At 41.9% G+C, this 23,924-nt stretch overlaps 1 protein-coding gene across 3 annotated transcripts in view; it reads left to right on the top strand.

The window, feature by feature from the left end:
- Positions 1-2,144: 2,144 nt before the first annotated feature.
- The window catches only part of LOC136876494 (selenoprotein N), a 155,935-nt gene continuing 134,155 nt past the window's right edge, over positions 2,145-23,924 (top strand). For all 3 annotated transcript variants that reach the window (XM_067150496.2, XM_067150495.2, XM_067150497.2), the window contains exon 1: positions 2,145-2,372. In XM_067150496.2, the coding sequence (XP_067006597.2) occupies positions 2,193-2,372 (180 nt within the window). In that variant the 5' untranslated portion in view covers positions 2,145-2,192. The remainder of the gene's footprint in view (positions 2,373-23,924) is intronic.

Below are 23,924 nucleotides of genomic sequence, written 5' to 3'. Positions count from 1 at the left end.
CAAGTCCCCTATCGACAAACAGCTCCAAATATCCCCGTTAGCTTGCGCCACGCTACGGAGATTACTTAATTCCTGCTTTCTCTCCTCTCGCAAAGGTAATTTCATTTCCAGTTTTGTTTTTAAATTTACAATTTTTGCTTTACGTTGCACCGACGCAGATAGGTCTTACGGAGACGATGGGATAGGAAAGGGCTAGGAGTGGGAAGGAAGCGACCGTGGCTTTAATTAAGGCACAGCCACAGCATTTACCTATGTGAAAATAGGAAAACGCGGAAAACCATTTTCAGGGTTCCCGACATTGGTGTTCGAACCCACTATCCACCGAATGCAAGCTCACAGCTACGCGACCCTAACCGCACGGCCAACTCGCTCCGTAATTTCTTATCCACGCCATACCAGACCACCCACAATATTATCAACATCTTGCTTCAATAAAAAACAGAAGGGCGAATTTTCAATAAAGTTGGAATTCAAGAGGACAAACTGGGGCAAATATTCATTTATAGGAAGGGGACTTAGGGATTGGAATAACTTACCAAGGGAGATGTTCCATAAATTTCCAATTTCTTTGAAATCATTCAGGAAAAGGCTAGGAAAACAACAGATAGGGAATCTGCCACCAGGGCGACTGCCCTAAATGCAGATCAGTATTGATTGATTGATTGACTGTGGAAGCTGAAACGCTCAGACGGTTGAGGCGCTGGCCTTCAGGTGGTATTTGAAAGTTCTCAAATACGTCAGCCTCGTGTCAGTAGGTTTACTGGCATGTAAAAGAACTCCTGCGGGACTAAATTCCGGCACCTCGGAGTCTCCAAAAACCGTAAAAAAAAGTAATTAGCGCGACGTAATACCAATAACATTGTTATTAATGAAATGGCGTATGGCTTTTAGTGCCGGGAGTGTCCGAGGACAAGTTCGGCTCGCCAGGTGCAGGTCTTTCGATTTGACGCCGTAGGCGACCTGCGTGTCGTGATGAGGATGAAATGATGATGAAGACAACACATACACCTAGCCCCCATACCAGAGAAATTAACCAATGATAGTTAAAATTCCCGACCCTGCCGGGAATCGAACCTGGAACCTCTGTGGCCAAAGGCCAGCACGCTAACCATTTAGCCATGGAGCCAAACATTGCTATTAATAGTAACTGGAGTTATAGTGTAGTTCGCCTCTTATGTTCTGTGTTGCAATTACCAGATACCTATATTTCAGTTTTGGTAGGAATGTAGTTCTTAACTATAATAGAGTTTTTTTTGTTATTTCTGTAAGCTTCTTATATACAAACGTGACACTGAATATTTTGGTGCAACACCCAGCTTCAGATACCACCAGCCGCCACTGATAAATAAATAAATAAATAGTCCGCCTCTGTGGTGTAGTGGTTAGCGTGATTAGCTGCCATCCCCGGAGATCCGGGTTCGATTCCCGGGGTCCACTCAGCCTCGGGAGGTCAACTGAGTAGAGGTGGGTTCGATTCCCACCTCAGTCATCCTAGAAGTGGTTTTCCGTGGTTTCCCACTTCTCCTCCAGGCGAATGCCGGGATGGTACCTAACTTAAGGCCACGGCCGCTTCCTTCCCTCTTCCTTGTCTATCCCTTCCAATCTTCCCATCCCTCCACAAGGCCCCTGTTCAGCATAGCAGGTGAGGCCGCCTGGGCGAGGTACTGGCCATACTCCCCAGTTGTATCCCCCGACCAAGAGTCTGAAGCTCCAGGACACTGCCCTTGAGGCGGTAGAGGTGGGATCCCTCGCTAAGTCCGAGGGAAAAACCGAACCTGGAGGGTAAACAGATGATGATGATGAATAAATAAATAAATAAATAAATAAATAAATAAATAAATAAATAAATAAATAAATAAATAAATAGGCTAGCCAGTACGGCATACTGTACGTTTAAACAAACCCCAAACATTTAAAAGTCCACATTATATGGTACAGCTGTGGTAGTGAAACATTTTGGGGTACATGCAAGGAAGTATCTGACAAGGGGAGGCCACAGTTTTTCATTTTGAAAATCTGGGATTCCTACGTCTAGTAGAAAATAGGCTAGGTTGGCTAAGCTGGCAGCTCTGGTCAGCTGTCGCGCTGCTGCTTGTGTCAGCTGATTAGAACATTCCGTTATTCTCTGTTAGTCGACATGTCTCGTCTGTGCCATGCAGTGTCGCCGCCGCTCCGGCGGGTAGAATGAAGTGATGGAGCGCTGGCTACGTGCCGTGCTTCTGGGCCTGTTTGTTGGCTATGTGGTGCATTTGTTCTCCCAACCTTCTGAAGAAGAGCTAGACCCAACCCTCGTCTTCCAAGTGCTGGACAAGAATGGAGATGGATTCCTCTCATTGGAGGAGTTTCTGGAATTACAACCTGTTGCAGCCAAGGTGAGACAACTGTCAGTTTTACGTAACACTGAATTGCGCCATAAAGGCCAGCCTCTTTCTTAAATGTAGAGTTTGCTACTATCTCCTCATACAAGTACTAACGCTAAGGTGTTTTCGGGTGTAAAGAAATAGAATGTGCCGGGCTGAATGGCTCAGGCGGTTGAGTCGCTGGCCTTCTGACCCAAACTTGGCAGGTTCGACCCTGGCTCAGTCCGGTGGTATTTGAAGATGCTCCAATACGTCAGCCTCGTGTCCGTAGATTTACTGGCAGGTCAAAGAACTCCATACATTGGGAAATATCCCGGTGGCAATGATCTCTTACAGTAGTGTTAAAACATAATTACCCAACAACAAAACAACTACAACAAGAGTAGCCTACAACAATCAGTTCCATGGAAAGAAAATATTACAAGAAATGCTACTAGTTTAACATTCTAAATCCAGCATCATAAACGAATTCACATACAACTTAAAGATTTCCTGTGTTTAACACTACGGCTTATAAAACTATAGGTTGAGATTACTACTAGCTTAACATTACAACACCGTCATATACAAATTCACACGAACCTTAATAAGTATCTCAAAATTTTACACTACGACTTACAACAAGAAGAAGAAGAAGAAGAAGAAGCATTTCTCTGGAAACAAAATATTACCTGCAAGAAATACTATTAGTTTCTTTCTTTCTTAATCGGACTCAGCGAGGGATCCCACCTCTACCGCCTCAAGTTCAGCATCCTGGAGCGTGAAACATTGGGTTTGGGGATACAACTGGGGAGGATGACCTCACCTGCTTTGCTGAACAGGGGCCTTGCGGGGGGATGGGAAGATTGGGAGGGATAGACAAGGAAGAGGGAAGGAAGCGATCGTGGCCTTAAGGTAGGTACCATCCCGGCATTTTCCTGGAGGAGAAGTGGGAAAACCACGGAAAACCACTTCCAGGATGACTGAGGCGGAAATCGAACCCACCTCTACTCATTTGACCTCCCGAGGCTGAGTGGACCCCGTTCCAGCCCTCGTACCACTTTTCAAATTTCGTGGCAGAGCCGGGAATCGAACCCAGGCCTCCGGGGGTAGCAGCTAATCACACTAACCACTACACCACAGAGGCGGTCATAACTTACTATTAGTTTAACATCCTAAATCCAGCATCATATACAAATTCACATACAACTTAAGGATTTCCAATGCTTAACATTACGGCTTACAGTACAGTACTATAGGATGAGCTTACTACTAGCTTAACATTACAACATCGTAACAGGTGGTGGTGGTGGTGATTATTGTTTTAAGAGGAAGTACAACTAGGCAACCATCCTCTATATAACACTAATCAGAGGGAAAAATTGAAGGGGTCCGATACTTCGAAAAATGAAGATATCGACCAAAATAAGAGAAGGGCCACGAAGGGCGTGAAAATGAAAGACTCCCTAGCCCTCGCAAACCTAATAGCGTCGGGGTCGGAAAAGAACAAGAGTTGACCAAGAGAGGTCGGATAGGATAGATGAAGGTGAGGAGCCTGGCACAAGTAAGTGGAAGCAATGCCAGGACTCAGCTTAGGGCCTCGTGGACGCCAACCCACGCTCCAAAGTTCAGAGCCCCTGAGGCCCCTTTTAGTCGCCTCTTACGACAGGCAGGGGATACCGTGGGTGTTATTCTACCACCCCCACCCACAGGGGGAAACATCGTAACACACGTTAGTGGGACGTAAATACAAATAACATTATTATATTTCTAATTTCGCCTTTTAGGCCATGGAAGCTTCATAGATAACATTTATGAAGAGACTCGTTTGAAAAATGACTAATTTTGAGGTGTTTTTTAGGGCAAGTACCTGAGAGTGCCACGGCGAAAACTATGCCCCTTTACTCATCTGTTTCTGAGAGTGCCCGATGAGTCGGAAAAGTCTCTGGGGCTACACTGGCGGGGGAAAAACGGTCTGGCCGAGAAGCGGTATTTTCCTCACGTCAGAGATGAAACCCCTCTTCACTGATGAAAGAATTCAAATTTTGAGTCGGAGAGCTATATTCTGGGTGGGGGTGAAATTTCCCTTTTAACAAACGGCCCATTTCAGGGGTTTAATTTGGAAGTTATTTAGTGAGAGTTGTGTTCAATAATTGGCTCCTATTTCAATTTAAGAGGTCGGGAGTATGTGAAGGTACAAACATATCGGTGTAACCTACGATACGGTACCGTGTATAATTTTATTTCCAAAGCAGGCTTACTCCAGTACTGCAACACACTTTTTCACCCAATTGACGGGCGATCTTTTAGGAAGTCTTGTTGGTGAGGTCGATCAGATGCATTAAACACTGTCAGTCAGTGGGTACTAATTAGGTGGAAGTGATCGAACTTCGTGTCTAAAGTTAAATGTACCCAGCAAAGCTTCCCGTACTTAAATGCGTAGTACGGTACCGTACGTTTCCTTTAGCTGTCATTGTTTCAAGTCTTCTCGACAATCATTTACAATTCTGAAATTATAACATCTTTATAACTGTGGTGTGGATATATACAAAATTATATTACAACAATCATTTTTTAACTTCGCTCCAGCTCGAAAGTCTAAGGTGTAAGATAAAAGACTTCGTCCAGTGGAGCGTTATCAGGAAACGTGCCCATAACGCTGGCAGCATTTCCTCGCTGGATAGCAATTCCTATCCGCTGCCTCAGGAATTCTATTGAAGAGGAGTCTCCAGTTATTGCTGTTAGTTGTTTGCCAATATCTAACATCAGACGTTTAGCCTCCTGACACCACGAAAATAACTTGCTGGTCTTCCTTTTTAAAAATAATTCCTTGCTGGAAAATGCCCTCACCTTGATTTATGTCCCTATATGTTCTGTTACGTGCTCGAGAGTTAATATCGGATTATATAGGGCGAATAAAATCTATTCTACCGAGCGAGTTAGCTGCGAGGTTCGAGCTGTTAGCTTACATTCGAGAGATGCTGGGTATGAAACCCACTATTGACAGCTCTGTAGATGGTTTTTGGTAGTTTCCTGTTCACACCAGGCAAATGATGGGGCAGTACCTTAATTAAGTCAGCTTCTTCTTATACCCATCGTTCCCGTACTACTTCTCTGAATCGGAGCGACGTAAAAAATGGTAAAAATCTATTGCTGAGATGTTACATGCAACCACGGCTATGCATCATGTGTATTATACATTTTGAATGCTCATTTATTGTCATGCAACTCATTCGAGTTTATAGATTTCCTCTTGTGTATTATTTGTGCGCACTCTTTTTAGTGATAGATTTTTGTTCGGGATTGAGGAGTAAGGAGGGAGCACTGCCGGTTCGGGTAATACTGCCAACTGAATAGAAATGCAATCTGAATGGAATCGATAATATGATCGATCGATATGAATTTTCTAAACCTTTATTATCTTAAGCCAACAACTGTGTTACACACACATAGTATAACATTATATAACATTTCTCGATGCGAATCTTGTTCCTAGCATGAATTCTATAGTTTGGCTTTGCTGTGTAGACAACAACAGTACGAGTACGTAAAGTGTACGCCAGATGTCGCACGGCGATGCGTAGGCTAAGCGATTCTTAGATTGATTGATTGATTGATTGATTGATTGATTGATTGATTGATTGATTGATTGATTGATTGATTAATCACTAAGTAATAAACTCAAAGGTTGCCAATACGAATCTGTAAGATAACCGAGGTCGACCGATTCAGTACTTGGGTGTCCATCTATAACTAGAAGGTGATAGGTTCACCGCTCAGACAGCCTATGATTCCGTGTTCAATAGTGTCAACATCAGGTTTCTTGGTTTCAATTGTGTATTCGTTTTCCCCCACAATATTCTGTCTACCGCCAGAACCAAAAACGTCGAATTTACTTTCGTATGCTGGTATAACCATTTCCTAAAAGGCTGCCACTGTTCATAGTATATTTACGCGGCCTGCACCATGGCAGTTGGCACTGGCGGTGGTGGTTTTACCGGAATCCATGTAACCTACTCACGGTACTCTCTTGATGGTTATGGAATAACTTACCAAGGGAGATGTTCAATAAATTTCCAATTTCTTTGAAATCTTAGGAAAAGGCTAGGAAAACAACAAATAGGGAATCTGCCACCTGGGCGACTGCCCTAAATGCAGATCAGTATTGATTGATTGATTGATTGATTGATTGCAGTGCAACTGGGCAAACATCCTCTACAGTATTAACCAAGCGAGTTGGCCGAGCGTTTAGGGACGCGCTGTTGTGAGCTTGCATTCGGGAGATAGTGGGTTCGAACTCCACTGTCGGCAGCCCTGAAAATGATGATGATTGTTTAAACGGGGCTAACGTCTAGGTCATCGGCCCCCTGAAGATGGTTTTTCCGTAGTTTCCCATTTTCATACAGTCCAAACGACTGGCGTACACAATCTGGCCGCGATCAAATGCGCTGAGGTCGCGTGTCTTACCTATTCTGTAATTGTTACTTGTACAGCCGGTGCGAGGTCTGATGTCCTCACGGCTGCATGCCACGCACGCTCTCCTATTACATTTGCGCGGCCGAGCATAGCGCCATTTCCCCCACTACGGCAGTTATTTGTAATTCAGTCGCTCTTGAATGTATAATGTGCAAAATAGCCGAGAATGGCATCTTCATTTTATAGGTCTGTATCTCGAAAAGAGACGTTAGAACCTAATTACTACAGTTTTTCCCTCACCTCCTTATGCTCTTCCTCACGAGACTTGAATCCTGATGTAAACAAGTAATATGTTTACCTCCAAACCAAGGGACGTATTATGATTTACTTAGCGCAGTAATAATACGCGCCCCCCTCTCTGGTGTGGTGGTTACTGTGCTTAGCTGCCACCTCCGGAATTCCGGGTTCGATTCCCGACTCTGTCTCCAAATTTCAAAAGTGGTACGAGGACTAGAACGGACTCCACTCAGCCTCGGGTGATCAACTGAGTGGAAGGGGGGGAGGGTCAATTCCCACCTCAGCTATCCTTGAAGTGGTTTTCCGTGGTTTCCCACTTCTCCAGGCAAATGCCGGGTTGGTGCGTAACTTAGGCCACGGCCACTTCCTTCTGTGTCCCTTTCAATCTTCCCATCCCCCACAAGGCCCCTGTTCAGTATAGAAGGTGAGGCCGCCTGGGAGGGGTACTGGTCCCCCTTCCCAGTTGTATCCCCGACCCAAAGTCTCACTATCCTAGGACTGTCCCTCGCTCAGTCCGAGGGAAAACCAACCCTGGACGGTAAACGGATTAAGAAAGAAAGAATGGACAACCTAATCAAAAACTTCAAAAAATTGCCAGGCATCCAAGATTTTCTCTACAAGGTTTGACATATTTCAATAAAACAAATACTGGAAATGAACAAAGTAAGGAAAACTCAGAAATGAAATATGAATACATTTAATGAATTCGAAAATAAACCAGTTTAGTTGTAATTACAAAGTAATTGTACTATCTCCATAAAAAGTCCCTGCTGATGTTACTGTGTCCACCTAAAAGAGGTGGCATGTAGACTACTTCATCAATCGGTCGACTGAACAGAGACCGGTTTAATACCGGGCAAACCGAGCGCGCAGCTATGAGCTTGCATTTGGGAGATAGTGGGTTCGAACCCCACTGTCTGCAGCCCTGAATATGGTTTTCCGTGGTTTTTTATTTTCACACCAGGAAGTGCTGGGACTGTACCTTAATGAAGGCCACGGTCGCTCCCTTCGCACTCCTAGGCCGTTCCTATCTCATCGTCGCCTGTCTGCATCGGTGCGCCGTAAAAAGGATTGTTTAAAAAAATAATAAACATTAACGACAAATGAGAATGTATGTTTCATATATTCGGCTTCTTCATATGTATAAAGCAGTATTTACCACGTCGCTAGCACATCCGCTCCGCGCCACTATTGCAGCTGCAAGCCAGTGCACACGCAGTAGGCCTACTAGAGATGAAATTCTGAACGAGTGATTCATAATGAACGAATCATTGCACTGAACGATTGAATCATGATTCAGTGACCGAAATTAACCGACTCGTTTGTGAATCGAGAGATGGAAGCCGCAACTCGTTCCTTGGTTCCTCGTTCGTTCTGATTCATATCGCCAAATCGAGTATCCACCATTTTTGAATCAATGACTTGTGAAGAACGACTGTTATTTTTAATTTAAGCTGAACTAAAAGCCCGGTTCACAAGTCAAATCCTTCTAACCGAATCTTAAAGAAAAAAATATATTTTTTATTTAAAAAATAAGAATTTATCACGGCGTTTCAAGTCACAGACTTCACGAAACTATAACATTCACTTAACTTCCAGCTCGTTGCGAAATGTTAGGTTAAGTTTACTTCAAGGTTCCCGTTCCCGTTCTCGTTCTCGTGAACTACTGTGAACTAACGTGTGGATCATGGCCACAAAAATGTTCATATCTACCGATACTATAAATTTCAAATTCGATTGTCGTATAGTTTCGAATGGTAGTTACTTAAGTTTAGAAAGGATTAGTCGGACAGTTGTGTAGTATTTTTCGACTGTAACCTCGAAAAAAGATATTACTCTTGTTAAAATGCTAGCAGTTACTTGAACATTTCACGTCTTGTAATTTGTAAAGCAGTAGCAGTTATAAAGAACATAACGGAATGGTTCACCTGAGTCCATGCTTTCCCTTTCGGCTCTCCGTCACGTGGTAATCGAATGAACGAATCAAATGAACGAATTATTTTGTTGAATCGTTTCAAATGAATCGGTTCTAAATGAAGCAGATCCCCGTCTCTACGCAGTACTGTTCCTTCGTCCTCCTCCCACCCTCCCGAGCAACAGTTTACTACCGGAGTATACCGGAGGTGGCACTGCACTCGCACTACCGATTGTCCGCTTCCAGCACTACCTCCGTTGTGCCCCCCTCCTGTTCACGGACAAAACCAGGTATTGCTATCCACACAGACAGTCGTCGTTTATGGATCTGGAGGCATAAGGGATCTCAGGGAACTGGAAATCAAGTAGGGATGACATGAAATTGTTAGTGTTGAACTGTAGAAGTATTGTAAGGAAAGGAATAGAATTAAGTAATTTAATAGATATATATTTACCAGATATTGTAATAGGAGTTGAATCATGGCTGAGAAATGATATAATGGATGCAGAAATTTTCTCACGGCACAGGAGTGTGTATCGTAGAGATAGGATAGGAAGGGTGGGAGGGGGAGTGTTCATTCTGGTGAAAGAAGACTTTGTAAGCTATGAAGAAGTTAAAGATGACACATGAAATTCTAGGTGTAAGGCTCATTTCTAAAGATAATAGGCAACTTGATATATTTGGAGTGTACAGATCGGGAAAGGGTAGCACTGACGCGGATTCGGAATTATTTGATAGGATAGTCAGCTATGTGGGAAACGACGTGGAAAGAAATGTGATTGTAGCGGGAGATCTGAATTTGCCAGATGTCAATTGGGTAGGAAATGCGAACGACAGGAAGCATGACCAACAAATGGCAAATAAATTAATATGGGAAGGACAGCTGATTCAGAAAGTGATGGAACCAACCAGAGGAAAAAATATCCTGGATGTGGTGCTGATAAAACCAGATGAGCTCTATAGGGAAACTGAAGTAATAGATGGTATTAGTGATCATGAAGCTGTTTTTGTGGTAGTTAAAAATAAATGTGATAGAAAGGAAGGTCTTAAAAGTAGGACTGTTAGGCAGTACCATATGGCTGATAAAGCAGGCATGAGGCAGTTTCTAAAAAGTAACTATGATCGGTGGAAAACGGTAAATAAAAATGTAAACAGACTCTGGGATGGGTTTAAAGAAATTGTTGAGGAATGCGAAAACAGGTTTGTACCATTAAGGGTGGTAAGGAATGGTAAAGACTCACCTTATTATAATAGAGAAATAAAGAGACTAAGAAGGAGGTGCAGACTGGAAAGAAATAGAGTTAGAAATGGCTGTGGAAGTAAGGAAAAATTGAAGGAACTTACTAGAAAATTGAATCTACTGTAGCAAAGAAGGTAGCTAAGGATAACATGATGGCAAGCATAATTGGCAGTCATACGAATTTTGGTGAAAAATGGAAGGGTATATATAGGTATTTTAAGGCAGAAACAGGTTCCAAGAAGGACATTCCAGGAATAATTAATGAACAAGGGGAGTGTGTATGTGAGGATCTTCAAAAGGCAGAAGTATTCAGTCAGCAGTATGTAAAGATTGTTGGTTACAAGGATAATGTCGAGATAGAGGAGGAGACTAAGGCCAAAAAAGTAATAAAATTTACATACGATAACAATGACATTTACAATAAGATACAAAAGTTGAAAACTAGAAAAGCGGCTGGAATTGATCAGATTTCTGGGGACATACTAAAGACAATGGGTTTGGGTATAGCACTATATCTGAAGTACTTATTTGATTATTGTTTGGTCGGAGGAGCTATACCAGATGAATGGAGAGTTGCTATAGTAGCCCCTGTGTATAAAGGAAAGGGTGATAGACATAAAGCTGAAAATTACAGGCCAGTAAGTTTGACATGCATTGTATGTAAACTTTGGGATGGCATTCTTTCTGATTATATTAGACATGTTTGTGAAATTAATAACTGGTTCGATAGAAGGCAATTCAGTTTTAGGAAAGGTTATTCCACTGACGCTCAACTTGTAGGATTCCAGCAAGATATAGCAGAGATCTTGGATTCAGGAGGTCAAATGGACTGTATCGCGATTGACCTGTCTAAAGCATTTGATAGGGTGGATCATGGGAGACTACTGGCAAAAATGAGTGCAATTGGACTAGACAAATGAGTGACTGAATGGGTTGCTATATTTCTAGAAAATAGATCTCAGAGAATTAGAGTAGGTGAAGCTTTATCTGACCCTGTAATAATTAAGAGGGGAATTCCTCAAGGCAGTATTATCGGACCTTTATGTTTTCTTATATATATAAATGATATGAGTAAAGGAGTGGAATCGGAGGTAAGGCTTTTTGCGGATGATGTTATTCTCTATAGAGTGATAAATAAGTTACAAGATTGTGAGCAACTGCAACGTGACCTCGAAAATGTTGTGAGATGGACAGCAGGCAATGGTATGATGATAAACGGGGTTAAAAGTCAGGTTGTGAGTTTCACAAATAGGAAAAGTCCTCTCAGTTTTAATTACTGCGTTGATGGGGTGAAAGTTCCTTTTGGGGATCATTGTAAGTATCTAGGTGTTAATATAAGGAAAGATCTTCATTGGAGTAATCACATAAATGGGATTGTTAATAAAGGGTACAGATCTCTGCACATGGTTATGAGGGTGTTTAGGGGTTGTAGTAAGGATGTAAAGGAGAGGGCATATAAATCTCTGGTAAGACCCCAACTAGAGTATGGTTCCAGTGTATGGGACCCTCACCAGGATTACCTGATTCAAGAACTGGAAAAAATCCAAAGAAAAGCAGCTCGATTTGTTCTGAGTGATTTCCGACAAAAGAGTAGCGTTACAAAAATGTTGTAATGTTTGGCTTGGGAAGAACTGAGAGAAAGAAGAAGAGCTGCTCGACTAAGTGGTATGTTCCGAGCTGTCAGCGGAGAGATGGCGTGGAATGACATTAGTAGACGAATAAGTTTGAATGGCGTTTATAAAAGTAGGAAAGATCACAATATGAAGATAAAGTTTGAATTCAAGAGGACAAACTGGGGCAAATATTCATTTATAGGAAGGGGAGTTAGGGATTGGAAAAACTTACCAAGGGAGATGTTCAATAAATTTCAAATTTCTTTCTCTCAGTTCTTCCCAAGCCAAACATTACAACATTCTTTTAACGCTACTCTTTTGTCGGAAATCACTCAGAACAAATCGAGCTGCTTTTCTTTGGATTTTTTCCAGTTCTTGAAAGCAACAGATAGGGAATCTGCCACCTGGGCGACTGCCCTAAATACAGATCAGTATTGATTGATTGATTGATTGATTGATTGATTGATTGATTGATTGATTGATTGATTGATTGATTGATTGACTCGTGTCAGGCTACAGCATGTCCAAGATGTGCACGCATGCCGAGGCGGGTCAGTCATGTTTTGGGGTGCGATAATGCTGGGGCGGTGAACACTGCTAGTGTCTTTTGAAGGCACAATGACGGGCGAGCGTAAAAAAAAATCTGCTATGAATTCATTCTTTTGGACGACAACGCAAGACCACGTCGGGCAGGGGTGGTACAAATTTTCCTCCAGGAGCCTAAAATTGTCCGAATGCAATGGGTTGCGATGTCGCCGGACATGCACTGTATTGAACATGCATGGGTTATTCTGAAGCGTGGTATTGCTTAGCATCCACACCCTCCCATAACCCGCCAAGAGATTATCGATAGAGCCCTGCACAAATGTGGATATCCGCGGATATCTCTAAGTTAGTGTCTTGGCGGATACAAACTGTATGATAGTGCAGATAATTTTACGGATAATTTCTAAACAATGAAGTTTATTGATTTTCAATCAGATATGCTCTTATTTTTATTTGTGGTTAGACCACCCTTAACATTGGTATGGGAGAATGGTGATATATAAAGAGCCTTGGCAACATAAAGCTGTAAATTTGACCTAAGCCTAGCTTGCTCCTACCCACAATTAATGGAAAGAAGTAACAAAGGTCAATACGTCGGTAGTTGTCGCAAGAGAAAATTCCTCATAAACCTGTGACTGTAGGGGTTCTGGTGCCAGGTACCAGGGCTATTGTATTGTGTTAACAGATCTATCCGTTTCAATACATTGGGTGTATTATACTATAGTTAAATATTTACAATGTCCGCGGATAGCCATTCGCGGATGCGGATAACCATTCGCAGGTGCGGATGAAGGAAGTGCGGATGCGGATAATTTGTATATCCGCGCAGGGCTCTAGTCATCGAGGCCACCGTCGAAGAATGGGATCACCTCCCTCGAGATGACTGGGACAACTTGATCTGTGGTATGCCACGGCGAGTACGAGTCTTACTGGACGTCACATGGTGGCCACGTTTCTTATCAGAATGACACAGTATGACAAAATGCATATCCCTATGTAAGTGTATGCCATCTGTAGTTTTCTTTTCGGACATGGATAAATTATTCCGGAGAATTAATAACAACTGGACTGGCAGGCGATTAAGAAGAGTACTAAGGGAGAAAGTCTTTCATACATGGGCTTCTCTCTCCTTGAGAGGAAGGGGTGTCTCAATATACGCTGACCTACCCAAAGCCAACTTTTGGGTGAATAATCGTAGTGGATTATCGTCTTTAGAGTGGACAAACGCCTTTAAAATGTCGTCAAACTTCTTAGCGGTTCGATCAGTCCCTGGAAGGTGCACAAGTACAACCCGCTGCCGTCATCCAGACTATGGCGAGACTGGTACTTCAGGACACGTGCTTGATATCTGTCCCAAGGGAACACTGCAAAGGAATAATCGTCATCACGGCTCTAGCTTCAGCATTAAGGAAAATGAAGTGGCAAGTTTATGAAGAAGTTCACTGTGTTTCTTCTACGGTGTCGAATAGAAGAGCCGACATCATTGCCATTCATTCAAAAGAGCACACTGCATTACTGTTGGACCCTATTAATCGTTTTGAAAGAGACAGGAGATTGAGGCTGACAGAGAAGAGAAAGATATTTATGAACCATGACTCCCATATTTAATTGAATATTATAACATACGACTTGAGCCTTGGTCAGTTAAAGGATTGCTTTATGGTAGCAGGGGAGGAATTACATGAACTACAAAATAACCTGGAATGTCTTGAAAGGGTTAGGTATCCCCAGAAATATATTCAACATCATAATAGGCATTATCAAAGACTCATTAAGCATTCTGGACCACCACCTTTGTTTCATAATTTTTAATGTAGACCACATTGTGTGATGGATGTGTTGCATTCCGTAAAGTCCAAGCAGTATTTCTTTTTTTATTTGTGCATGCGTATAGTTATTTTTTTTCAAGATGTAACAATACGTCTACTAGCGTTTTCTTTTCTTTTTTTCTTTTTTGTAAAATTTAGGATCCTTCTGGTCACATACAGTAATTGTGCTGATGCTCTTGTGTTATATATATATATATATTGTCCCCGTTTCTGCCATCAAGGTAATCTGACCCAGACTCGTCAGCCGATCCCAGGCGTGCTCAGTCCAAACTATGATAAAATAATGCCCTAAAATACATACACCCTGGATCTTGATGGGGAACATATAACTCTATACGGACCCGGTGAGGTCAATTAAAACTACAAATAAAACAAGGCGAAGCATGACGTCAGTTTTGAAGGAAAATCTGTTTATAAAAAATAAATAAGATAAATATTTATAAAAATAGCAAAAGTATAAAATGATCCAGATTTTACATGACTCCGATTGTTGTTTTTTCAGCTTGATAAAGTCCATCTTGAGAATCAGAATATATTACAAATTTACAGTGTATGCTGACACACATACTTAAAATATCAAATCAGATCAAATATAAAGAGCTAAGCCTAGCTTGCTCCTGCCCAGAATTAATGGAAAGAAGGAACAAAGGTCAATACGTCGGTAGTTGTCGCAAGAGAAAATTCCTCATAAACCTGTGACTGTACGGGTTCTGGTGCCAGGTACCAGGCCTATTGTATTGTGTTAACAGATCTATCGTCCGGCTCCATAGCTAAATGGTTAGCGTGCTGGCCTTTGGTCACAGGGGTCCCGGGTTCGATTCCCGGCAGGGTCGGGAATTTTAACCATCATTGGTTAATTTCGCTGGCACTGGGGCTGGGTGTATGTGTCGTCTTCCTCATCATTTCATCCTCATCATGACGCGCAGGTCACCTACGGGTGTCAAATCGAAAGACCTGCATCTGGCGAGCCGAACATGTCGTCGGACACTCCCGGCACTAAAAGCCATACGCCATTTCATTTTTCAACAGATCTATCCGTTTCAATACATTGGGTGTATTATACTATAGTTAAATATTTACAATATCAGCGGATAGCCATTCGCAGATGAGTACGTTCCCCATTTCTGCACACTTGACATTGCAGTGGGGCCCCTAATCTTAAAAAAAAGACGTAATAATGCGCAAAAGGGGAGACAAAACTAACCTAACTGTACAATATATATATATATAACACGCTGAGTGGTGAAACATCCTACGCATAAAATATGTGCATCTCGAGCCATGAGCGATTTCATGAGCGTAACAATCAATGTGGATCGGAACCACACAAAAATCAAAATTATATAAATGGCAATATATACATTCAAAGAAACAAAAACATGATATCATATTTTCCAGGGCTCACCAAGAAAAGCATGCGGCATTCACGCAACTTGCATCCAATCAAAGCCTCAATGGAAATAAAAAGAAACATAATTACACTTTAAGCAACACTTCCTATTCAACGTAGGATCCTGAAATTAATTACATGACACAAAATCAATAAACTGGTGGACTTTATAATATCGTGCACAAATCAACGTGGATACCTGAAATGAAATTACGTGACACAAATTCATAAAAAAAGAGAGTAGGCTTTATCTTTCAACACCTAATTCAACGTTGTATCCTGGAAAAGATTACATGACACAAAAGATTCCTCAGCGCGGTTATATCATAAAAGAACATCCGAAACAAACGTCGCGATATAAAACTCTCGTCAACTGCAACAACCGTAGCGACATGGACAGAAACAATAAAATCACGGAGTCTAGGCCGCTCAAATAAAACTCTCCACGGTAGACAAACGTGTCACCCTCGCCAACACATGGCGGAATGACTCAAAGTGGAGATCCACTTCTCCCAAAAATAAAGCAGCAAATACCAAAACCACAGGGTCCAACCCTTTACACACGCTGCTCAACAGTCTACCCGAGGCAAGTCACACAAACAAGAAAATGCAGGCCTTTCAGATGAGGGACGTGTCCTCTTACTCAAAATCACACAAAATGAAATCTCATGTCCTAAACTTGCATAAAACTGAAGAAATATAGGACGTCGTCTAACATTCGCTCGCATGAAAGAAACACGACCACGCTGGTCACTAATCAAAGCACTCGCGCTCAAAGTAAACATGAATAATAAAGTGGCCACCTCTGTAATAAATATGATAAACTGAAACTAAGAAATTGCCACATTAACAATCGATCATGTCTGAACAGCGGAAAGTTACTGATATATCTCAATCCTACATCACGAGAAACTCGTATTGATAATAATAATAATAATAATAATAATAATAATATATTAATAATAATAAATTTTACAAAATGTATTCTAATATTCGGAACTCGAAATACGAAACAGCGTTCGTGGAACTCGTGAATTAATTACTGATTTACAACCTGACGCTAACAAATTCGTGGATCCTCACTCTACCGTCTTACATACACTCTCATTCACACATCATGTAATAAATCCCAGAAAACGTGACGGCATGTTTCCGTACACTTTGAGCTCCCATTAATAATACCGTACTTTAATCTAGTCCTTCCTGACTTTAATTTGAATCCTTATTTACATTTACAATTAAGCCCCGAGATGTACACTGCGTCTCAAACATCGAAACAAAAAAATAAAAAAATATAAGGCTAAAATATAAAGACTGACTCGTAAAAGAAATGACGCTAACCACTCTGCTAAATAAATCAGAATAAAGTGTAAGAAAGCAAGCTGCGACCTCATGCAAACGGTCCACATTTATTATATTTACATTAACAAGCTTCCTATCATTTACTTTAAATAGGACGTACTCCTTCCAAACAAAGCTACATCTACTGAAATTAAATATCAAACTAACCTATCCCCTTTTGCAACATTAAACGCGTTCACACTCACATAATTACATTAAAAACTCTGTACTCATCTGTTTTGTTGACTTATCGCCGCCCGTCTTCAGGAAACAGCTGACCCATCTTGTTTTTAGCCAGCCATATGACACTGCCTTCAGAAAAGACTTGGATCAGTCCTTTTGTCTCCATCGAGGGGTAGAAAGGCGATGTATTTTCCGTTGCTGCTTCTGCTTCCGGATGTCGTCTAAAACATCCCCTCGTTCACGATGTAGAAACTAGGTCAAGATCAACCTGTCGGTTACTAGAATACTACAGCCGGGGGTAATTTCTACTGACCGTGAAACCAGTTCCCATTCAGAAGCGCAAACGCTTCTCTTATCTAATCCCGTAACTAGGTCAAATATTTCCCATTTATAAAATGCTGGACTGGAAATTGTAAAGTTTATGCCCTCGGAAAACTATTTACACAGGCAGGCTACTATGCATTTTGAGATTATTAAAAGGAACTGTTCTCTCCCTTTGGTAATCGTAAGTTAAATGCCATTCTCACAGTATTAGAAAACTTGCATAGATTAAATGCAGACTGAGCGTCTTCCAACAAAATTTTACAAGTCCCCACACGATCACTCGCGTAAATGAAAACTACTTCTTACGATGTTACCTGCACAGAATTTCGCCGAATAATAGGGTAACTAACTGACGCGGTCATCGTTTTTATTAACACGTCCTCGAAGACGCCGTCGTATCCTCGATTGGGGGCATCTCTTCCCTAGACCAATGCCTAGCCATTTCGACGGTGGCTCTATCGTTTCATTGGCTCAACACATCGCGTACCTGACGCTTATTTCAAACATCTCTCGTAGGCGACCCTAGCCTCGCGCCGGGCTTCCGAAATGTTGGCCGTTGGAGTTCTATTATCAATCAATCAATCAATCAATCAATCAATCAATCAATCAATCAATACTGATCTGCATTTAGGGCAGTCGCCCAGGTGGCAGATTCCCTATATGTTGTTTTCCTAGCCTTTTCCTAAATGATTTCAAAGAAATTGGAAATGTATTGAACATCTCCCTTGGTAAGTTATTCCAATCCCTAACTCCCCTTCCTATAAATGAATATTTGCCCCAGTTTGTCCTCTTGAATTCAAACTTTATCTTCATATTGTGATCTTTCCTACTTTTATAAACGCCATTCAAACTTATTCGTCTACTAATGTCATTCCACGCCATCTCCCCGCTGACAGCTCGGAACATACCACTTAGTAGAGCAGCTCTTCTTCTTTCTCTCACTTCTTCCCAACCCAAACATTGCAACATTTTTGTAACGCTACTCTTTTGTCGGAAATCACCCAGAACAAATCGAGCTGCTTTTCAATGGATTTTTTCCAGTTCTTGAATCAGATAATCCTGGTGAGGGTCCCATACACTGGAACCATACTCTAGTTGGTGTCTTACCAGAGACTTATATGCCCTCTCATTTACATCCTTACTACAACCCCTAAACACCCTCATAACCATGTGCAGAGATCTGTACCCTTTATTAACAATTCCATTTATTTGATTACCCCAATGAAGATCTTTCCTTATATTAACACCTAGATACTTACAATGATCCCCAAAAGGAACTTTCACCCCATCAATGCAGTAATTAAAACTGAGAGGACTTTTCCTATTTGTGAAACTCACAACCTGACTTTTAACCCCGTTTATCAACATACCATTGCCTGCTATCCATCTCACAACATTTTCGAGGTCACGTTGCAGTTGCTCACAATCTTGTAACTTATTTATCACTCTATAGAGAATAACATCATCCGCAAAAAGCCTTACCTCCGATTCCACTCCTTTACTCATATCATTTATATATATATATATATATATATATATATATATATATATATATATATATAAGAAAACATAAAGGTCCGATAATACTGCCTTGAGGAATTCCCGTCTTAATTATTACAGGGTCAGATAAAGCTTCACCTACTCTGAGATCTATTTTCTAGAAATATAGCAACCCATTCAGTCACTCTTTTGTCTAGTCCAATTGCACTCATTTTTGCCAGTAGTCTCCCATGATCCACCCTATCAAATGCTTTAGACAGGTCAATCGCGATACAGTCCATTTGACCTCCAGAATCCAAGATATCTGCTATATCTTGCTGGGATCCTACAAGTTGAGCTTCAGTGGAATAACCTTTCCTAAAACCGAACTGCCTTCTATCGAACCAGTTATTAATTTCACAAATATGTCTAATATAATCAGAAAGAATGCCTTCCCAAAGCTTACATACAATGCATGTCAAACTTACTGGCCTGTCATTTTCAGCTTTATGTCTATCACCCTTTCCTTTATACACAGGGGCTACTATAGCAACTCTCCATTCATCTGCTATAGCTCCTCCGACCAAACAATAATCAAATAAGTACTTCAGATATGGTGCTATACCCCAACCCATTGTCTTTAGTATATCCCCAGAAATCTGATCAATTCCAGCCGCTTTTCTAATTTTTAACTTTTGTATCTTATTGTAAATGTCATTGTTATCATATGCAAATTTTATTACTTCTTTGGCCTTAGTCTCCTCTATCTCGACATTATCCTTGTAACCAACAATCTTTACATACTGCTGACTGAATACTTCAGCCTTTTGAATGTCCTCACATACACACTCCCCTTGTTCATTAATTATTCCTGGAATGTCCTTCTTGGAACCTGTTTCTGCCTTAAAATACCTATACATACCCTTCCATTTTTCACTAAATTTCGTATGACTGCCAATTATGCTTGCCATCATGTTATCCTTAGCTGCCTTCTTTGCTACAGTAGATTCAATTTTCTAGTAAGTTCCTTCAATTTTTCCTTACTTCCACAGCCATTTCTAACTCTATTTCTTTCCAGTCGGCACCTCCTTCTTAGTCTCTTTATTTCTCTATTATAATAAGGTGGGTCTTTACCATTCCTTACCACCCTTAAAGGTACAAACCTGTTTTCGCATTCCTCAACAGTTTCTTTAAACCCATCCCAGAGTCTGTTTACATTTCTATTTACCGTTTTCCACCGATCATAGTTACTTTTTAGAAACTGCCTCATGCCTGCTTTATCAGCCATATGGTACTGCCTAACAGTCCTACTTTTAAGACCTTCCTTTCTATCACATTTATTTTTAACTACCACAAAAACAGCTTCATGATCACTAATACCATCTATTACTTCAGTTTCCCTATAGAGCTCATCTGGTTTTATCAGCACGACATCCAGGATATTTTTCCCTCTGGTTGGTTCCATCACTTTCTGAATCAGCTGTCCTTCCCATATTAACTTATTTGCCATTTGTTGGTCATGCTTCCTATCGTTCGCATTTCCTTCCCAATTGACATCTGGCAAATTCAGATCTCCCGCTACAATCACATTTCTTTCTATGTCGTTTCCCACATAGCTGACTATCCTATCAAATAATTCCGAATCCGCATCAGTGCTACCCTTTCCCGATCTGTACACTCCAAATATATCAAGTTGCCTATTATCTTTAGAAATGAGCCGTACACCTAGAATTTCATGTGTCTCATCTTTAACTTTTTCGTAGCTTACAAATTCTTCTTTCACCAGAATGAACACTCCCCCTCCCACCATTCCTATCCTATCTCTACGATACACACTCCAGTGCCGTGAGAAAATTTCTGCATCCATTATATCATTTCTCAGCCATGATTCAACTCCTATTACAATATCTGGTAATTATATATCTATTAAATTACTTAATTCTATTCCTTTCCTTACAATACTTCTACAGTTCAACACTAACAATTTTATGTCATCACTACTTGATTTCCAGTTCCCTGTTCCCTTATCACCGCTCCCTAGGCCATCCCGTTTCCCTGAATATACCTCCCTATTACCCTTCCAAACAAATTTCCTAACTTATACTTTTCACTGCGGTTTAAATAAAGGCCATCTGAGCGCAGATCCCTATCTCCAACCCACCCATTAGGATCTAGAAATTTCACTCCCAGTTTCCCTGTTCTGCTGCGTGTACGTCATGTCGAAATTCCACCTTCCAAACTTAGCTGGCGAGCAAACAAGCTCCAAGCTCCCTGCAGAAATTGCGACATGCGCTGCTGAATATCATGTGTCCTGCCAGTTACTAGTACTTAATAAAATGAAATATTCTCTGTATATTTGAATAAATGACTGATTGATTAAATGAGCACTTCAATAAGGGCTCAATATATACTCATAAATATGGTATATGTTTGTCCGATCCTTGCCCCGTTTCTCTACGGGGTCGGGTGTGAGGTGAGATGAATCAGTCGTGGCGGGTTTTTATGACCGGATGTCCGTCCTGAACGTCAACCTCATCAGAGGAGTTAATGAGATGAAATGAATGACGTGGTGTATGATAGTAGGAAGGGAGAGGGTGAAACCTGGTGCCGGCACATAGCCTACACCTCTCGAATAGCACCAAGGAGTCTGCTCAAGATTACGACGGACGAATCAGCATCAACAGCGTCATATGCCCTCACTCCATATGAGCACTGCGGAGAGGTTTGGAATTTAATCCAGGCTTTTGGAACGTAATATAGCGATTAGAAATTTTATACCACCACTTCCCCTACCCTGCCGGCCAACATTCTGATGATGAAAATATCTTCGACCAACGGGACTCGAACCTCTGTGTCAGACCGTTTAGACTTCAACGCCTTAACGATCATGGCCACCAGGCGGGATATATACAATATATACGGATATATATATAGATAGATAAGAATGGGTGAACCCTGCCTTCGCAGGGCTCCACACGTAGGTCTGTGAAGACTCTTTGTGTTCCTTGAACGGGTTTGCCTAGTCCAGACCTAGTGCTCCTATAAAGGATACCAGTGTCCGAATGTTGGCATTCCTGATATCTTCCAGGCTCACGAAATGTGAGCCAAGGTATCTATGTCTAGTGCTTGCAAGACCCTCGCACTGACATAACACATGCGCGGTGGTCTCCTCCTCCCTACCGCATCTTCTACACATCGGATCCTGACTGATTTTCATGATGTGTAGGTGTCTCTGTAAGGTATTGTGACCTGTCAACAGTCCAACTACCATTCGCATTCTGGTCCTATTCAAATTTATCAGGACCTTTTTATAACTTTGGCTAGGCCCTTTGATAAGTTCACGTGCCTGCCTTGTTATAGTTAACCTCTTCCAAATGTCTAAGTGAGACTGGTTTGTCCACTGGGATATTACCAGTTTCACGCTTCGGAGTGACACTCCCAGGAAGGGCTCTGGTCCTATGAAAGGACCTTTTGAGCCTTGCTTCGCTAGTTTGTCAGCTTCTTCATTTTCACTGATACCTGTGTGCCCAGGAACCCATAATAGGGTAACTGAGCTAAGTTCACACAGCTGATCTAACATCCTTTGGCATTCCCTTACCATTTTTGATGTTGTTTTAACTGCACATAGTGCTTTTAACGCTGCAAATAGTGATGCATCTTCTGTGTACAGGCATGCTCCATATATATACAGCACAGGCCAGTATTGCGTATACTTCGGCCTGGAAAACAGTAGCGTATTTACCCATAGGTAGGGACAGCCTTGTCTTAGGCCCCCAGACTCCGGCGCCTGTGCCCGTCTCTGTCCGCGAGCCATCTGTGTACCATGTACAGCCCCCAGACCTAAGACGGGCCCCAGCATCCGCGGTCCACTCCTCCCGTGTGGGTATCACCACTGTGAATTTATAGTTCAAATTAAAACTAGGCTTCATCAGGTCCCCGATCATCATTGCCATAGGGCAGGTCTGGTGAAGCCTTGTGAGAATAGAGGCATGACCTCTATTCGGATTCTTGAAGGACCATCCTCCGAGTGACCAGAGGCGGTAGGCACTTATTCCCGCTATTTTCTTAACATATAAATGTAAGGGGGGAAGACCTAGGATGGCCTCCATTGCACATAGTGGTGTAGTATCCAGTGCCCCTGTTATTCCTAGACACGCAAGTCTTTGGACACTGTTTAACTTGGTGGTCACAGTTTTAATCTTCGAACCTGGCCACCAGACTAAATATGCATAGGTGATCGTGGGCCGTACAATAGAAATATAGAGCCACTGGACCACCTTAGGTCCTAGGCCCCAAGTCTTTCCGACGGCCCTGAGACAGGCCCACATAATCTTGCAAGCCTTATCCACCTTATGGTCTATGTGTTTCTTCCAACTCAGTCTTGCCTCAAGGATCACCCCTAGGTACTTAACTGAGGTTGTCTTAACTAATTTTTTCCCAAATAGGAAAGGCTCTGACAGTCTGTCTAGCCTCCTCCTCCTGGTAAATACCACGAGCTCCGTCTTGTCGGGATTAACCGACAAGTCCGTGTCGTGGCACCATTTTCCACCCTACGTAGGGAGCTCTGTACGAGCTCTGAAACCGTACTGGGGAAATTTCCCACCGCCATTAGGCTAATGTCATCTGCATAGCCTTGGGCGTAAATTTCTCCAACATTTAACCTGGTAAGTAGTTCATCCACTACCAGACACCATAATGTTGGTAATAATACTCCTCCCTGTGGACTCCCCCTTTCTATATTAGCTTTCAACATAACTGCGTTGAGGGTAAACAAAACTTGACGGCCCTGCAGCGAGGCCATAATCCATTTTATGAGCATCCTGCTCACTCCTCTTCTCTCTAGACTAAGTTCTATGGAGCCCAAAGATGTGTAGTTAAAGGCCCCTTCTATATCTATGAATACAACCATAGCAAGTTGTTGCTGATCCAAGGCACTCTCCAGCCTGGAAACTAGCTGGTGTAGTGCCGTCTCAACCGACTTCCCTGGTTGATATGCATGTTGATGAGGATGC

This window comes from Anabrus simplex, chromosome 6 (assembly GCF_040414725.1).
Source record: "Anabrus simplex isolate iqAnaSimp1 chromosome 6, ASM4041472v1, whole genome shotgun sequence".
In the NCBI taxonomy this organism is placed as follows: domain Eukaryota; kingdom Metazoa; phylum Arthropoda; class Insecta; order Orthoptera; family Tettigoniidae; genus Anabrus; species Anabrus simplex.
The sequence above is the reverse complement of the archived record's forward strand: the minus strand, read 5'-3'. Positions and strand labels throughout refer to the sequence as shown.